Raw genomic sequence first — 16,411 nt, forward strand, 5'->3', positions numbered from 1 at the left:
ACACACACACACACAAGTTAAGTCTGACTAGTAACATATTAGCAGTTTATTCAAACAAGCCTCAAAGCAGTAAATTCCCACCATAAGGACATGACGTGAGGAACAAAGGGATGGTATTTAGACTCGGAAGAACTGGTTGATAAGTAGTCAGCATTTGTTTGCCTCAGTAATCTCACAGATTAAGTAAATCCAGTTCTATCCAGTTCTTTAACTGAAGGTCAGGCCTCTATTTGCAACACAACCACCCATCCCCTCTGAAGTATGTGTGAACTGGGTTAGCTGTTAATCTGAGCAGGAATGCGTGGTCACACTTTAACATAGAAACATTGTGAGAGCGGTAAGAGGAGTGAAGGAATAATGTGAATGTCTCTTCCCGCCCTCACAGACGGGGACGCTGACTGAGGACGGCCTGGACCTGTGGGGTGTTCAGAGAGTGGAAAACAGAAGGTGAGACGCTGTCTTCATCACCACCGTCACTGTCACTGTCACAGTTGTGCTCAGACATCAGACATGTTGATAATCTCAGGGTAGGTTCCGCTGTTGTTCCACTTGACGTTTGCCTTGGCATCACAACAGCAGTGCAGAAAAAGGCAGAAAGTCGACAGGCAGTGCCTTGTCAGCAGCGAGAGAGAAAATACTGCATTTTCCGCGCTATAGGGCGCACTGGATTATAAGGCGCACTGTCAATGAATGGTCTATTTTCGATCTTTTATCTTATATAAAGCACACCGGACTGTAAGGCATTAAGCGAAACAAAACATCCAGTAAGTCAAACTTTATTAAAAGTGTTCACAATAACTCTCAACATTGTTCAAACATTAATGACTGATTCACAATAACTCCCAACCTTGTTCAGTTGTAACACGTAAAAAAAAGGGACTGATACCGCTAAATCAAACGTTGGCGTATTCACAATAACTCTCAAAATGTGTATTGTAGGTCTTAACTAAAGCTCTCGACCATTATTGTTAGGTTGCTGCTAACGTTTAGACCAAAAATCCATTGAAACACATAGTAGCTAGCTAGCCTCGCTGCTAATAACGTTAGCATGTTGATATGCTGTCACACGCCCCCCTCATTGAGGCAGAGGTACTGTTTGCCTCCAGTCTCTTGGCTCTTACACTGCCGTTTCTAGCCATTAGGTCAGCCATTCTAAATAGGTTCTACACATACGTGAAATACATTCAATATTTAATGGATAGAGAGCAACGCTCCCAGTATTACTCCATAGCAAATTACTTTAGTTGTCATTTCAAGCTTGCTTGAGAAGGCACTTCCAACACCGAGCCACCAGCAAAGACAGCAACAGTGGTCGGAAGCAATGTACTGTTCGAGGGTTTATATAAAATCGTGTAGCCGTAATGCTGCTTTGTAGTTTACCAAAGTCGTGCTAAAACATTTTGACAGAGCACCGTGTACCACACGAAATCGCTTTGAGGTCAGTAATCACAACCAGAATTAATCCATTTATAAAGCGCTCCGGAATCTAAGGCCCACTGTTGTTTTTTGAGAAAATTAAAGGCTTTTAAGTGCGCCTTATAGTCCGGAAAATACGGTAAATAAAAATGTGCGCACACACAGACACAGGACTGTAGGTTTCATTTTTTAAATGCCTCAGATCTGAGAGAACAGCATTGTGATCTTCATTGAGTTATAACACATCCTACTCCTCTCTATACACACACACACACACACACACACACACACCTTGCCACTCCTTTCACTCTGTCTCTGTCTTGAGTTGACTTTGAGATGGTGCACACACTCAAGCTGAGATCGGCTCCCATTGTGAACTGCTGTTGTCTCCATTATCGTCTGTTAGTTTTCTGCTGTCGGAGGAGAACGCTTACAAGGAGAGTCTGGTGAAGTCCCAGTTTGTGGCGTGCATGGCCACCTGCCACTCCCTCACCAAGATCGAGGGGGAGATCTCAGGGGACCCGCTGGACCTCAAGATGTTTGAGGCCACTGGCTGGGTGAGTAGTGATCCCCAAGCAGTGCTACACTCATGACGTCTTGTAATGTACCCAGGCTGGGGTTACACTTTCACTCAAACTAGTGACTCTGAACACACCCGAACAAGCAGGCCAAAAGTATGGTTAGAATACACTTAGACACTTAAAAAGTACACTTAGACTTGTCAAAACCACTGAAATGATGAACTCCAGATGTGCTAAAGTCTTTATGACCGCAGGCGGGATGACTCCTTCATGTTGGTCAGGTGATCAGTTACAGTTTATGTCCAAACCAAGACGGAACCATTTAATCCTGAATCCTTTAAGCTGAACTACAGACAAAAAAAGTACAGTTACTGTTAGTGTTACGGAAACTTTCTCAGGACTCTGCTGATAATAGCGTGACTGATTAAAGCAGCCTCTGGCGTGACCTCCGCTAGCGCTAGCAGACTAATATTAATCAAGACTTGTTTTCCTGGTGGTTGGATGTAATTTCACAGAACATCAACAAACGGAATGTTTTTTTCAGCCATTTTATTACAGAATGGAACACTCAGATCTATGTAGACTTGATTTAACACTGCAGCATTTTTGATTGGTTAGTCATATGTGCAGGCAAGTTTAGCTGAAGTACAATCAGTCCTGCGAACCTGCTGACCGGTCACGGTCATGTGCGCTAGCACGCTAGAGCATGCTGATCCATTTTTACTCACGTGGACCTTTGGCAAATCTGGCATTTCAAGTGGTTTTATCTTTCAAAAGAGTGCAGATGTGCTCTGAAGTGGCCTTGTAGCGCACACGTCTTTGTATGGCAGCAGGCTTGGTTTGTGTCCTCAAGCAGGACGCTGTGAGGGTTATGGCTGTGGCTGCATATAGGGTTCAAAGCACTGGTACTCTGAGATTGCCTCTAATTTTGATCATGGTTATGATTCTGTGTGTGTGTGTGTGTGTGTGTGTGTGTGTGTGTGTACATGTGCCTCTTCATTTAAAAATATATATATATCATAGTTATTGGCTTTGTATGAGTGCATTGGTTATTGCATATCTCCCTGATGTGTGTGTGTGTGTGTGTGTGTGTGTGTGTGTGTGTTTGTGTTTGTGTGTGTGTGTGTGTGTGTGTGTGTGTGTGTGTGTGTGTGTGTGTGTGTGTGTGTGTGTGTGTGTGTGTGTGTGTGTGTGTGTGTGTGTGTGTGTGTGTGTGTGTGTGTGTGTGTGTCTCAGATCCTGGAGGAAGCCACAGAGGAGGAGACGTCGCTTCATAACCGCATCATGCCCACTGTGGTGCGGCCGCCCAAGCAGCTCCTTCCGGAGCCCATCATGTCACCCGATCAGGACATGGTACAGTGTGTCCTCCCTGTCTCTGCACTCACACACACACACACACACCCTTGGGGTCTAACTTGGCTCGATTAGACTGGCAGTGCTTGGGCCGAATGGTTCTGCTGGTTAAACTTTTTAGAAATGATTCCCCTTTATCCTTCTGTTGCACTTGACAAATAACTTTTTGAATGAGTTCTCTGGTATAGTAAAATAGTATGCATGCTTTGTGTACTTTTGAGAGAGTCGTAGATCACAGATTCTGATGTCACTTCTTTTGCACGTTGGGGTGATGTGATGCATAGTGGTAACTGGGATCTGCAATACTGGGATCTGTAATATTGTATACCAGTAGGCCTGTCTGATTTGACCTGACCTACAGCTAAGGCTAATCACTAACCCTAACGCTCCACTGAACTGATCAGCTCACTCTAATGACTGTCTCCCACTCTCACTCCATCCCTTCCACAGGAGCTGTATGAGTTGTCGGTGAGTTGACACGCAAGACGAGACACACACACACCAGTCGCAGCCGCATGAATCTTGCATACCAGCATTCACAGTAGCACAAACTCCACTCGCTCGCTCCAATGCCCCCCCTGTTCTTTTGCAGCAGGTGGGCTACGAGATCGGGATAGTGCGTCAGTTTCCCTTCTCCTCAGCCCTGCAGCGGATGAGCGTGGTGACGCGGACGCTCGGGGAGAAGCGCATGGACGCCTTCCTCAAGGGGGCCCCTGAGGTGGTGGCCAGCCTCTGCAAGAAGGACTCTGGTGGGCACAACAGGGCTGCTCTTTCACTTCCCTCCCTTCTTTTTGTTCTCAAGTATTTCTAGTGTATAATTAGCTAAAGGACTGTCTTGTAATGGATACAGAAAAAAACGAAACTTTCTGTAATTGACTAGCTGAGTTTAGGGACAAAATGCCTTAGCTTCAGTACTCAGTAAAGAAATGGTGAACTGATTAGACCAGGAATTAAACCAGATGCTTCTTTTCGACCCTAAGAAAATATCTTATTTTTTCCCCATGATTCAGTTCCAGAGGACTTTCCAGAGGTACTGGAGGATTACACAAAACAGGGCTTCCGGGTCATTGCCCTGGCACACCGACGCCTGGAGTCCAAACTGTCCTGGCACAAAGTCCAGAACGTGAATCGGTAGGCCTCTAAAGGGCACAGAGAGAGTGTGTGTGTGTGTGTGTGTGTGTGTGTGTGTGTGTGTGTGTGTGTGTGTGTGCGCCTGTGGGAGTGGAGTGCAGCACTCCCTTCTCTCAATGGTATTCATAGTTAAACGTTTACCATGGAGGAACAGTCTGGTTGACCTCATACGTGCTGTATAATATATAACCCACACCACAATACACCACTGACTGAGGTCGGACAGATCACAGTAGCTTGTGTTTACATTTCTTGTTACTGTTTGACCTGAAGTGACCCTCTCCAACCCAGGCAGGTACAGCGTATGCCTTGCCTGCTGTTTTTCTTTTTTCCACTCCCCTAACTGGGGTCATTCTGACACGCAGGAAATGTGTTGTTTGTGTTTTAAGGGATCACATAGAGGCCAACATGGACTTCCTTGGCCTGATCATCATGCAGAACAAACTGAAACCGGAGACCCCTGCGGTACTGGAGGACCTCCGGAGAGCCCACATCCGCACCGTCATGGTCACAGGTACAAGCATGCTCAGCCCCCTTAACACTGAAATGGTGGGCAGGGTTGTGCAGAGGATGGCTTTCTGTTGGCATTTCTGCTGGCAAGTGGAAGCTTGCCTGCACTTCAAAAGGCCCTTTGCTGCAGTCTTTTACTGCATGCCAGAGATCCTCTTGGATCTGTTGTGACTTGAGTCATTCATGAAAGGTTTATGATAGAACACAAGCGAGTGTTGATGTGCAGAGGGAATATGTACACCTCAGAATGCCCTCAACCCGCTGTAGTTGAGCAGCAGTTCACCCACCTTTCTGAAGCGTGAGGTGGAGAGGGTGGGCATCGGCAGAAAGAAGGGAGAGGCAGAGGTACAGGGAACGAAGGGTGCTTGTTTTTCCTGCGAGGCTCAGGGCTTAATTCCCCCCGTATTTGTGAGGCATTCCTGGAATCCCGTCCAATAAAGCGTTCAGTGCTGCAGCTTACCGTCAAAGACCTCCAAAGTCCAGAGCCAGAGGCTGGCTAGCTGGCGGCTCCCCTCCATTGTAAATGTAATCATGCTCTTAGATTGAGTTTCACCGCCACCGGCCTCGCCCCCACACACACACACACACACACACACACACACACAACCTGGCCAGGGTCACGCAGCCTTCTGGGTCGTTGCCAGAGTGCATATATAACCACGCTGTGCCTGAAAGCCCTGAAGAATGAAAGCATCCTTCTTTACATCCATGAAGTCAGGCCATGTGAAAATGAGGATTAGTTTGAGTCTCTTTCTCCATCTTTCTCGGCCCTTTCCGCTGAAATTTCTCACTGCTTTTTTCTTTTTCTCTCTCTCTCCTCCCTCTCTTTGTCTGTGCGTGTCTGATTGGCTCAGGTGACAACATGCTGACGGCCATATCAGTAGCACGGGACTGTGGGATGATCCCTCCTGAGGACCGGGTGATCATCGCCGACGCGCTGCCCCCCAAGGACGGCCAGGCGGCCAAGATCGATTGGCGCTATGCTGACAACCCCACCAAGAACTCCAGCAAGGCCGCACAGCTGGAGGTCAGCGCCCCCTGTTGGACATATAAGAGCACCACAACTTACAGCATCACATGATCTGGAAAATGCCTTCAAATTAGCTTAAAATATGTATTTTATTTTTTTGTATTAAGCATCGTTGAGTGGACTAGAAATACTACGGCTAAGCCCGGGGTTTATCTGTCATTCCAACCAAAATACAGGAAGGGTTACAAATACAAAGAACACACGATCAACAAGCTCTAGAACAAAGGGTCACAGCAACATGTTGTGACACACTTGATATTCAAGCACCCAGAGCCTCCATCCATCCATCCAGATCAGATCAGATCCATCCCTTTCTCCAGGGCTCTACCCACCTGTCTATGTGACTGCCCTGGGATTAGCCTCAGCTCCAGCTCCAGTCCTGACCCCTGCTTCACTGAGTTACACAAACACACTAATCTTGAGTGTCAGTTAAAGGCTTACTGTGTGTGCTTGTGTGTGTGTGTGCTTGTGTGTGTGTGTGCGTGTGTGTGTGTGTGTGTGTGTGTGTGTGAGAGAGTGTTTATGACTTCAGTGTTCAGAAATGGCAGTGACGTTGGGTGTAAGGAATGAATGAATGTGTTTTGTTGGTCCGAAGTGGCCCAGGGAGGCCGTGCTGTCTGGCTGCCTGTGAAAACAATGGACAGCTGAGTGGGCCTGCTGCAGTACAGACACACTCACACGCACACACACACACACACACACACACACACACGGCTGTAGTAATCGGGCCCAGAGGAAGCAGAGCAGCCCTCCCACCCTGAGGAGCCCTTAGTCGGGGGCTGTTTCCTCTTCATGTAAATCCTGAAGGTGTGCTGGAACTGCCAGGGTTGAATTTGCATGACCCACAAGAAAGCATCTGTATGCATGATGATGTTTTTTTTTCAAGCATTGCCTTGCGTTATTCTTTCCTTGGTTATTTGCATAGATATTGGTCCATAGTTTCCACGGGCTCGAACATTCTTTCAGTCCTTTTGTCTCCGTGCTGGTCAAAACTAGCCAGTTTCACTGCCAAAATACCATCTGCCATATTGGGTGCACACATGCAGTATGCCCTCCCTCAACACTCTCTGTCCACAAACCACTGCACCCAAACCGCAGTGCTATGGTGACCTCTGAAATATCATTGTCCCCTTTTAACACCTGTCTGCCACTTCCTGTGTGAACAGGATGTGGAGATCAGCCTGGAGGACGTGACCCAGGGGGATGAGTTGAAGCCGCAGGAGCGTTACCACTTTGCCATGAGCGGCAAGGCCTTCGCCGTGATCACGGAACACTTCCAGGACCTGATGCAGAAGGTAGCCACCAAGCCATCACAGCCCCGAGGGCTATGGGGACACTAGTGTTTGGTCCAGGTGTAATGAGTCATTATTATATCTGCTTCCAATTTGTCAGTACTTTGTTGGTAGTGTGAAGTTGGCTTACAGGGCCAGAGGGCAGTAGGCCTACATAGCAACAAGATCGATGAACTGGTAGACCTATACAACGTTTGAAAATAAGCATCACAATTGAGTCTCAAATCATTTCATTCTGAGGAAGCCTGGCTTCTTGACTGTTCCAAACAGCCACGTTCAGTAGTGTTGTGTAGTCGCTGAACCTCAGTGTGTGATTGATTGACAGCTGGTGCTCCATGGGACGGTGTTTGCCAGGATGGCCCCAGATCAGAAGACACAACTGGTGGAGGCACTGCAGAGTGTCGAGTGAGTGTTCATTCCTTCCAGACATACACACACATACACAAACATGTGTACAAGAACAAGCACACACATATACGTGGAAAATACACATTTGTGCAGGGATGGGGCAGTCACACACTTTTATGTACACTTTCCTATTCACACACACACACACACACACACACACACACACACACACACACACACACACACACACACACACACACTTGTATGGCTCAAGGGCTTCTCCTTCTTCCTTTTCAGCTATTTCGTGGGAATGTGTGGTGATGGTGCTAACGACTGTGGTGTAAGAGGCTTTTTTTTATATTTACAGATTTCACACACTAGCGCACACACACACACAACCACTGAATTGATCCTCTGTCCTTGTATGACCTAATCCCCCAAATGTGTTCGATCCACTGTAAATGATGTGTCTGTAATTGTACATCTCTAAAGAGAGATAAGGGGGTCTACACTGCACTAACTGGTCCAACTTGTTCATTTCTCTTGTTCCATTCTCTCTTTGAATGGCACTTTTTTTATGTATTTATATATTTGAAACACCTACTTTAATAGCACTGAGCAGACTGCATTACGTGTGCGCTCTGATTTCTGTGCTGTGTGTGTTGGACCCTTCTCTCATCAGGCCCTGAAGAGAGCCCATGGCGGCATCTCTCTGTCGGAGCTGGAGGCGTCTGTGGCCTCCCCCTTCACCTCCAGAACGCCCAACATCTCCTGTGTGCCCAACCTCATCAGGTACAGGCGGCATCGCAAACACACGCAGCTCAGGGCCGCTAAGGAGGGTTTTATTTGGGACCTTGATGTCAAAACATGATTTGATATGCTTTCTCCGTAATATTGTTACATACTGAAGTGTAGGGGCATCATTAAGTCAAAGTGCTGCTTTATATGAACATTACCAGAGCACTGAGCACAAGCATGTCTCATAATTTGTTCCATTTGTAGTATCTCACATAATTTGTCCGGTAACTCGAGATAAAATAATGTGACGAAGCTGCTTGAAGTTCTTTGAGTTCCAGTTGTGTTGAAGTAAATAGATGGGACTCTGTCTCTAACACGGCTGCACTCTACTTCTCTCCGCAGGGAAGGCCGAGCAGCTCTCATCACCTCCTTTTGTGTGTTCAAGTTTATGGCCCTCTACAGCATCATCCAGTACATCAGTGTCACCCTGCTCTACTCGGTAAGTCCCTGCCCCGGTCTTCTTCTCCAGAGCTCAGAGTCGTGTGCGTTGTGGCCACAGCCGCTTCCTCTGTGGTTCTGTAGAGTCCCACGGCCTGCTGTGTTTGGTGCTGACGAGGGCTACTCTGGCGTCTGTTTCAGATCCTTAGCAACCTGGGAGACTTCCAGTTCCTCTTCATCGACATTGCCATCATCCTCCTAATCGTCTTCACCAGTAAGCTTGTGACCAGTTTTCGCAGATGTCTGTCTTATGTAGCCTTTCACTGTCCTCGGACAAAAGTGTGTGTGTGTGTGTGTTTGAATGTGTGTGTGTGTGTTTGCATATAGCACTAACATAGGTTTGCTCGTTCATACACATGCCTTTGTGTTGACATGGGTGTGTGGGTTGTGATCTGTGTGTGTCTGTGCCGCCCGCAGTGAGTCTGAACCCGGCATGGAAGGAGCTGGTCCCACGGCGCCCCCCGTCTGGTCTGATCTCAGGGCCGCTGCTCTTCTCCGTACTCACCCAGATCCTCGTCTGCCTCGGCTTCCAGACCCTGGCCTTCCTCTGGGTCCGCCAGCAGAGCTGGTACCAGATGTGGACCCCGTTGTCCGAGTGAGTACTCCACCCAGCCAGTGCGTGTGGCTAGGGTCTGGCCCTAGAGCGCCCCCTAGGGGCCACCTGCAGATTCACATTATTATGTACCTCATCGTGTATATTTATCTTGGTTCTTCCTTAATAGACAGCTTTAGTTCATTGTGTTTTTACTGTGTACACTCCCAAAGGTCTCCTCCTCCTCCTTGTACAGTTGACTGGTGAGATCACAAACCTGTGTGTGTTCACTGATATGCTACATTATGTCTTCATGTGAGATGCGTTTCATCTTGTGTAATGAAGACTGCATGTTGAATGTGTTTTTGTGCTTGCAAGGCTGCTTTCCTGACTTTTAAGTCTGTCATTATGGATCCATGGATACATTTAGAGCTTTTGAAAGTTTGTTTTAAGTGTTTTCAGTTGGAGGTTGACTGCCATGGAAGTCTATCATTAGCACTGGGTCTCAACTCAAACCATTGGATTGTTATTTATGGCTCAAGCTGCATGGATTTGGGTATAGTAATGTATGTATCGAATTTTTATGAGATTTGATGATTTTCTTTATTGTTTCTTATATTGTAGTGCCTGCAACCAGTCCTCTTCAGGCAACATCTCTGGGGAGCTCAATCAGACCGAGCTGGACGACCACAACATCCAGAACTACGAGAACACTACACTCTTCTACGTCTCCTCTTTCCAGTACCTCATAGTGGCCATCGTCTTCTCCAAGGGGAAGCCCTTCCGACAGCCGAGCTATAAGAACTGTGAGTGCCAAACTTCAGCTTCATTCTGAACATACTGTATTTGCCACGGTACACTCCCTACAGAGACTGCAGTGCCTGACCGGATCAGCAAAAAATGTAAACAGCACCGTGAACATGTGCCGGCATGCGTCTGGACGTGATGTTCCAAATTAACTCCATTATAAACACAGCCCTTTGTCTGGCACGATGAAACATGAGCACTTGTAAAGAGAGCAAAAAAAAATAGTTTGTCAGAGCCTCTGTACAACTTACAAGACACAGACTGACCCAAAGTGCCCACCATGTATGTTTTTAAAGGAGCATGTAGACGGGACACAAAGTGTTTGAAATCTGTACTGAATTCCAAGTTCAAAATATTGGAGAGCGTTGTCTTGCACCTCTCCCCCTCCTGAACAGACTTGAAGCTCATGCGGGTTGCTAGGTTGAGGACGCTGGACCTACACGAACAAGCTTAACATTAGATAATGGCAAGCAATGACGAGTCCTACGCAAGTAGATCAGCTAATGTTAACATTAGGAGTATTTATATTGTTTGGCTAGATGGCTAACAATGACTGTTAGCCAAAGCTCAGCCTGTTATTCTGAAAACAAGCCCACTGCTCCGAAAATAGGTTTCCTAATGGAGTTGGGGTTACTTCTTTCCAGGCCCTGATAATAACAAATTGATACATTTAACAGATTCAATTGTTAAACATATTCATTTAACATATTAATCATTTCACATATTTTTCGGAGTAGTAGCCTAGTGTTCTTCCTTGTTGCAGCCTGATGCAGATCTGTTATGAAGTGCACTCATCAGCGTCAAGAAAAGCCAGTTACGAAAGGCAGAGGGCAGAGAGGATGAGCTAGAGGAGAAGGAGGAGAAGGAGGAGAAGAAAGAGAAGAGAGTACAGGTCTAAGTGGTATGAGAGGCAGAGGATCTAGAGGAAGAGCATCAGAGAGAGGAGAGGGTGCAGGTCCAGCATACTTGTCAAGTCAACATGTCTGAGATCAGTGATTGATCAAGTCAACATGTCTGAGATCAGTGATTGAACAAGTCAACATGTCTGAGATCAGTGATTGAACAAGTCAACATGTCTGAGATCAGTGATTGAACAAGTCAACATGTCTGAGATCAGTGATTGAACAAGTAAACATGTCTGAGATCAGATTGAAGTCTGTGAGCCATCCCCACAGCCCACACATACACACACAAATACAACACGTGCAAGCATATCGTTACATTTGTATTGAAACTTTGTTTACTATAGTAGCCTTAAACTGCTACACAGACATAGTAATCCACACAGTGCGGACATGAAAATGTCTCACTTGCACTCCACAATAGTATAATGTTCTTTGAGATTCTGTGTCACTTACATGAGACATGAGTCAGAAATAACACAAGACTTGAGGGGTATGGTCCTGGTCCAAGACACAGATGAAGAACGACATAGAGAGGAGAGTGTCTAATTCTCGCAAAAATTGAATCAATATAGAAATATACACCAGAAACTGCAAGTTTGACTGTCACGCAGTCACTGCCGTGGCCTGTCGCTCCTCTGCTGTGACTGATAACCGTACATTAGCCAGGGTTAGCAAGACAGCTTTAGCCAGCTCTACTTGGGATCACTTCACTGATTGTGTCTTTCAAATTGTTACCTTAATAACCCAGCTGCACACGTACCACAGAGTATTAATGTTAGCTCTGGAATGTTGAAATTCCTTAAAACGCCCATCCCTTCTAGAAGCCGTGATTAATTAGTTACGGTTAGTTAACCTTAGCTGAAGCTAAATGCTTACCTATTCAGGAGAAGATTTGGCAACTCAGCATCGGTCTTAAACCTCCTAGGCTCATCCTTATCAAAAGCTGCATGTTTGTTTGCTTACTTTCATTACAGTCTCATGCTGTGTTCACGTTCATCTGGCAACCTGGGATGTCAAAGTAGTACTGGAGAAATGGGCAATGTGCGGAATCACACAGGCCTAAACACAGAGAAGTTCCACTCTGGAAACAGAAATGTGAAAAGGAGTGTATACTGGCTGTAGCATTGTTGTCAGAGAAGCCAGTATTTCAGTTTAGCATGTTTCCTTAATCTCTGCTGACACATCATGTTCATATTATGGTTTAGTACAGGAAATATATTACGTATTGGTCCTTTAATGCGTGCTGTTCTTAAGTGTCCTCAACATGTTCCAGTCACCGTCACATACCGAGGGGCTCTTGTTTCTCTCCACAGGGCCCTTTGTGCTGTCGGCCTGCAGTCTGTACGCCTTCCTGTGCTTCATCTTGCTTTACCCCATTAGTGGCATTGACACCTTTTTGGAGGTGAGTGCCGTATGGCTTGGGACAGACTACAGATTTATACACAATTACACAAGGTCTGAGAGGCTATCAGGAGATCATCAGTTAAACATAAAAAAAAAAAAAATGTATCCACTTCCCCCCCCAGATTGTTTGTGTTCCTTTTCAATGGCGCCTCACTATACTGCTAATCGTCTTCATCAATGCTGTTGTCTGTATTGTGATGGAGGTAAGACATTTTATTTACAAACAGTAGTGTTCATAATTTATGTGTTCAGTAGGGTCAAGTCTGACATTTGAAATGAAAGTTGTTTTGAAATTGAGCTTTAGTCCTAATCCTGTGACACATTATCTGTACACACATGAAACATGGTCATAATTGCCTCATAGTCTTTTATATTCATGCAATAATGCCATTAATTATCAGCTGAAACCATTAGATCTTGCAGAGAGTGAATTATTATAGTTAATCTCCTTCCAGTTCTTTATCTTTTCTGAAACTGAGAGATAGAGAGAATCTATTGGACCTCTCTCAGAGATGGGAAGACCACAGTGCTCAACTCTGATTGGCTGTGTCAACCCTTGGCTTTGCACTGCGCTCTAGTGTCATCATTAGTAGTAAGCTCCGCCCCTCCTAGACGTTAGTTTGACAATCAGCCAATGCCGCAGCTACCTGGCCTCTACGGTTGTGAGGCACCCAATCAACCTGGACTGAGTTTGCCACAGCCGTCCAATCAGCTGTTTTACATCCTTAATCCACCATACAAAGTGATTTGTGTATTGTGCACCATAACGTCTCTGCCTCTTCTTATGACTAACGCACAGCCTGAATCACCACCAGCACCAGCAAAGCAAACACAAAGCCAGCACAATGTACATGCGTATTCCAAATGTTCAGAAGTACATTAAACAAACAAATAAAACACAACAACAAACACAAGCAAATCTTGAATGAAGCAGAAATGTGATCAGTAGCTCTCTCCGTTCCTCCCGCTCCACCACTGCCTCATTCCATAGACCTTCGTCCTTGACGTCGTCTTATGGAAGCTTGTGTTCAGCCGAGACAAGCAGGGCAGCTACGCCGCCAACCCTGCCACCCCGAAACCACAGGTTGGACTCTCACACCTCCTCCTTCCTCCTCTGCACTCCTGTCCCCTCCCCCCCTCCCTCCCTCCCCACCTCCCCCCCCTCCCTTCCTCCCTCCCCATGACTGAGTTTCTTCTCCTCCAGACCAGAGGAAATACAGTGCAAAAGCAGAGTATAGTAGACTAAAGTGTCTACATTCATCCAGTTGTGTTTTCCACAAATGTCCATATGTAGAAGGCACTTGCTGATCTATTGAGTTATAATCGATGTGTTGCCTCTTCTTTACTTGCTTATCAGCCAGTGTCTATGTGTCTAACATTGACCGATGTGGTTCCTAGAAATATAGCTATCAACAGTGTTTACATGCACAGAAAAACTCTGACTTCACTTAGCTCAAGCTCCTCTGCAGAGTAAGGTAGAGATGTCAAAGTAAATGGAATAAGACTGTAATGTACTCCTTTTGACTTGGTCACCTTAAACTGGGTGTGCAGTGTGCTTGTAATCATTGTTGATTTGTTGCTAACCGGTTAATAAGCAGCTAGCCCTTGTGTTGTGGACTTAAATATTAGTCACTTGAGATTGCCACTGTTAACTTCATTTAGCCAAGTGCTTGACATCTCCTAGAGTAAGGGAATATTGAGCAAGACACCTCACTGTGAAAGTATGAGTGAGCAGAGTAGTACACATTTTTGAAACTTTAACTTGTATTTTTTTTTTTACATTTTTGAAGAATATGTATATATATATATATTTTCTCAATAATTGTGATTTGAACCACAAATGTTAATATTGCATATGAGTGAATAGTGTAGTGGTGTTGAATATAAATATAAACGAAGACTGTAACAGCGTAACTGAGGTCAATCCAGCGGCTGCCTCGCTGTAGACAGACGGGTTCATGCAGTTGCACTGAAATCCCGATTGAATTTCTGACTCCTGCAGTCTATTTATACTTCTGCTGCATATGCATTTCCATCTGGTCCGGGCTGTTTGTTCTCTCCTACCATAACACAACACTCTTCTTAACCCTTGCCTCTGCATGCTGAAACCTGATTTCCCATATGCTCTTTGCCCCCTAGTGGCCACCCGCTGCTGGTGCAGTTCAGGGGAAACGATTACCCCTGTTCCTCTGTCTGTGTTGACCTTCTCTCTGTCTCTTGGCTCCTGTAATGCTGCATGCCCATCAGGCTTCTTTCTGTCTTGTGTGTGCATATGTATATGAGTGTGTGTGTGTGTGTGTGTGTGCGCATGTGCGTGCGTATGTATATGAGTGAGTGTGTGTGTGTGTGTATATGAGTGTGTGTGTGTGTGTGTGTGTGTGTGTGTGTGTGTGTGTGTGCATATGTATATGAGTGCGGGGTTTGTGTGCATATGTATGTGTGTGTGTGTGTGTGTGTGTGTGTGTGTGTGTGTGTACGTAAGTGTATACACGCACATGTACATGGATGAGCGGTATGACTCAGGTATGTATCTCTGCTAGTGCTGAGCATGAACAGTGTAAAGGGGTTGAGTCTCGCCCACTTGTTTTCTGAGCTGATGGTAAGACTGACCCTGATGATGGTAACTGACAGTCAGTGGCGACTGCACCAGCATCATCTTCAGATAGAAATGAGGCCAGTGTCCCAGTCTTGCACTAGAATACTCTGTGACACAGCTCAGTTCTGAAGTGTCACATGAAAGCTTGATTGGTTTGACTGCCACGTACCATTGAACATTCTTTATGAAAACTGTCTACCAAGCTTTTAGGCCTCCAGCAGATTTAGTTGGCAACTGCATGGCATGGACTGTTTTGCATTCAAATGCCTGTCATGGTTACTGTTTTTTTTTATTTATAAAGTTTTATTTTTTGTAAAAAATAAAAAAAAAATGTCATCCCTTTAAACACAGAAAGAATTTTAAAAAGTCAGCATCTTTTGGTTTAAATATTTCAAATCCACTGCTTTGTTTCTTTATTATCTCACCCTCTGTCTGTCTGTCTGTCTGTCTGTCTGTCTGTGTGTAGGGCAGTATTGACGAGTGGGGTGGCACATGGGTGTCGTGGATCTGCTGCCGGAGGAGCAAGGTGCCCAAAGCGCGCTACATGCACCTGGCCCAGGAGCTCAGCGTGGACCCCGACTGGCCCCCCAAACCCAAAACCACCACCGAGGCCAAGCCCCCCCCTCCAGACCAATCCCCACCACGGCCAGAGAACGGCTCTTACCAAATCATCGCTGCATCCTAGCAGCCAGCCCCCCCTTCCCCAAAAACTCCTAGCACCACCCCACCCCAACTTCCCCTGCTCCTGTTGCCATGGGGACCAGAGCAGCAGACATATGTTGAACACTGTATGCATTACAAAACATGTTTTAGAAACAAAAAGAGACAGAGAACAGATGATGACAAAAAACAACCCAATTTTGGGAAAGACAGAAAGAAACAAAATAACAACATGAACTTTTTGAAAAAACAACAACATAAATTGAAAGAGTTATACCTCCTTCTCCGACATCTGCAGTGGCCATGTGGTTTTGTTTTGTTTGTTTTCTGCTCAGACTTGTTACCACCCCCAACCCCCCCCCCGAGGTGCCCCAGGCTGGGATCTGTGGGTAAGCCTGCATCAGCACACACAGAGCCTGGAATCGGGGCAGCCAGCTACTGCTATTTAACTTCAATGGTATCGCTTTGAAAATGATCATAATTTTTTTTACAATGCAGGTGTACAAAACATGTTGAGGTCCTGTGCAATGCACAACTGTTTTTTTTCTTCTTTTTAATCAAAAAAAATTCAAGAGACAAAAAAACAAGCAGTTTGTGCTTCTGCAGTGCACTTTCCTGGTCTAACACAGCACCCTTCGCCCACCTCTCTCCAATAACCAGCCATACTCAC

The 16,411-nt window shown here is 45.8% G+C and overlaps 1 protein-coding gene across 1 annotated transcript in view; it reads left to right on the forward strand.

The window, feature by feature from the left end:
- The window catches only part of atp13a3 (ATPase 13A3), a gene marked incomplete at its 3' end in the record, with an annotated part of 40,100 nt that extends 24,334 nt beyond the window's left edge, over positions 1 to 15,766 (forward strand). The window contains exons 14-33 of the mRNA XM_080833465.1: positions 386 to 447; positions 1,823 to 1,973; positions 3,174 to 3,290; positions 3,741 to 3,758; positions 3,886 to 4,039; positions 4,301 to 4,421; positions 4,811 to 4,935; positions 5,786 to 5,958; positions 7,128 to 7,256; positions 7,579 to 7,658; positions 7,899 to 7,941; positions 8,284 to 8,393; positions 8,742 to 8,838; positions 8,979 to 9,051; positions 9,255 to 9,432; positions 9,994 to 10,175; positions 12,395 to 12,483; positions 12,608 to 12,688; positions 13,477 to 13,569; positions 15,548 to 15,766. Coding sequence (XP_080689591.1) covers positions 386 to 447; positions 1,823 to 1,973; positions 3,174 to 3,290; positions 3,741 to 3,758; positions 3,886 to 4,039; positions 4,301 to 4,421; positions 4,811 to 4,935; positions 5,786 to 5,958; positions 7,128 to 7,256; positions 7,579 to 7,658; positions 7,899 to 7,941; positions 8,284 to 8,393; positions 8,742 to 8,838; positions 8,979 to 9,051; positions 9,255 to 9,432; positions 9,994 to 10,175; positions 12,395 to 12,483; positions 12,608 to 12,688; positions 13,477 to 13,569; positions 15,548 to 15,766 — 2,295 coding nt within the window. The remainder of the gene's footprint in view (positions 1 to 385; positions 448 to 1,822; positions 1,974 to 3,173; positions 3,291 to 3,740; positions 3,759 to 3,885; positions 4,040 to 4,300; positions 4,422 to 4,810; positions 4,936 to 5,785; positions 5,959 to 7,127; positions 7,257 to 7,578; positions 7,659 to 7,898; positions 7,942 to 8,283; positions 8,394 to 8,741; positions 8,839 to 8,978; positions 9,052 to 9,254; positions 9,433 to 9,993; positions 10,176 to 12,394; positions 12,484 to 12,607; positions 12,689 to 13,476; positions 13,570 to 15,547) is intronic.
- Between the last annotated feature and the right edge of the window lie 645 nt (positions 15,767 to 16,411).

This window comes from Sprattus sprattus, assembly GCF_963457725.1.
Source record: "Sprattus sprattus genome assembly, chromosome: 2".
Classification (NCBI taxonomy): Eukaryota; Metazoa; Chordata; class Actinopteri; order Clupeiformes; family Clupeidae; genus Sprattus; species Sprattus sprattus.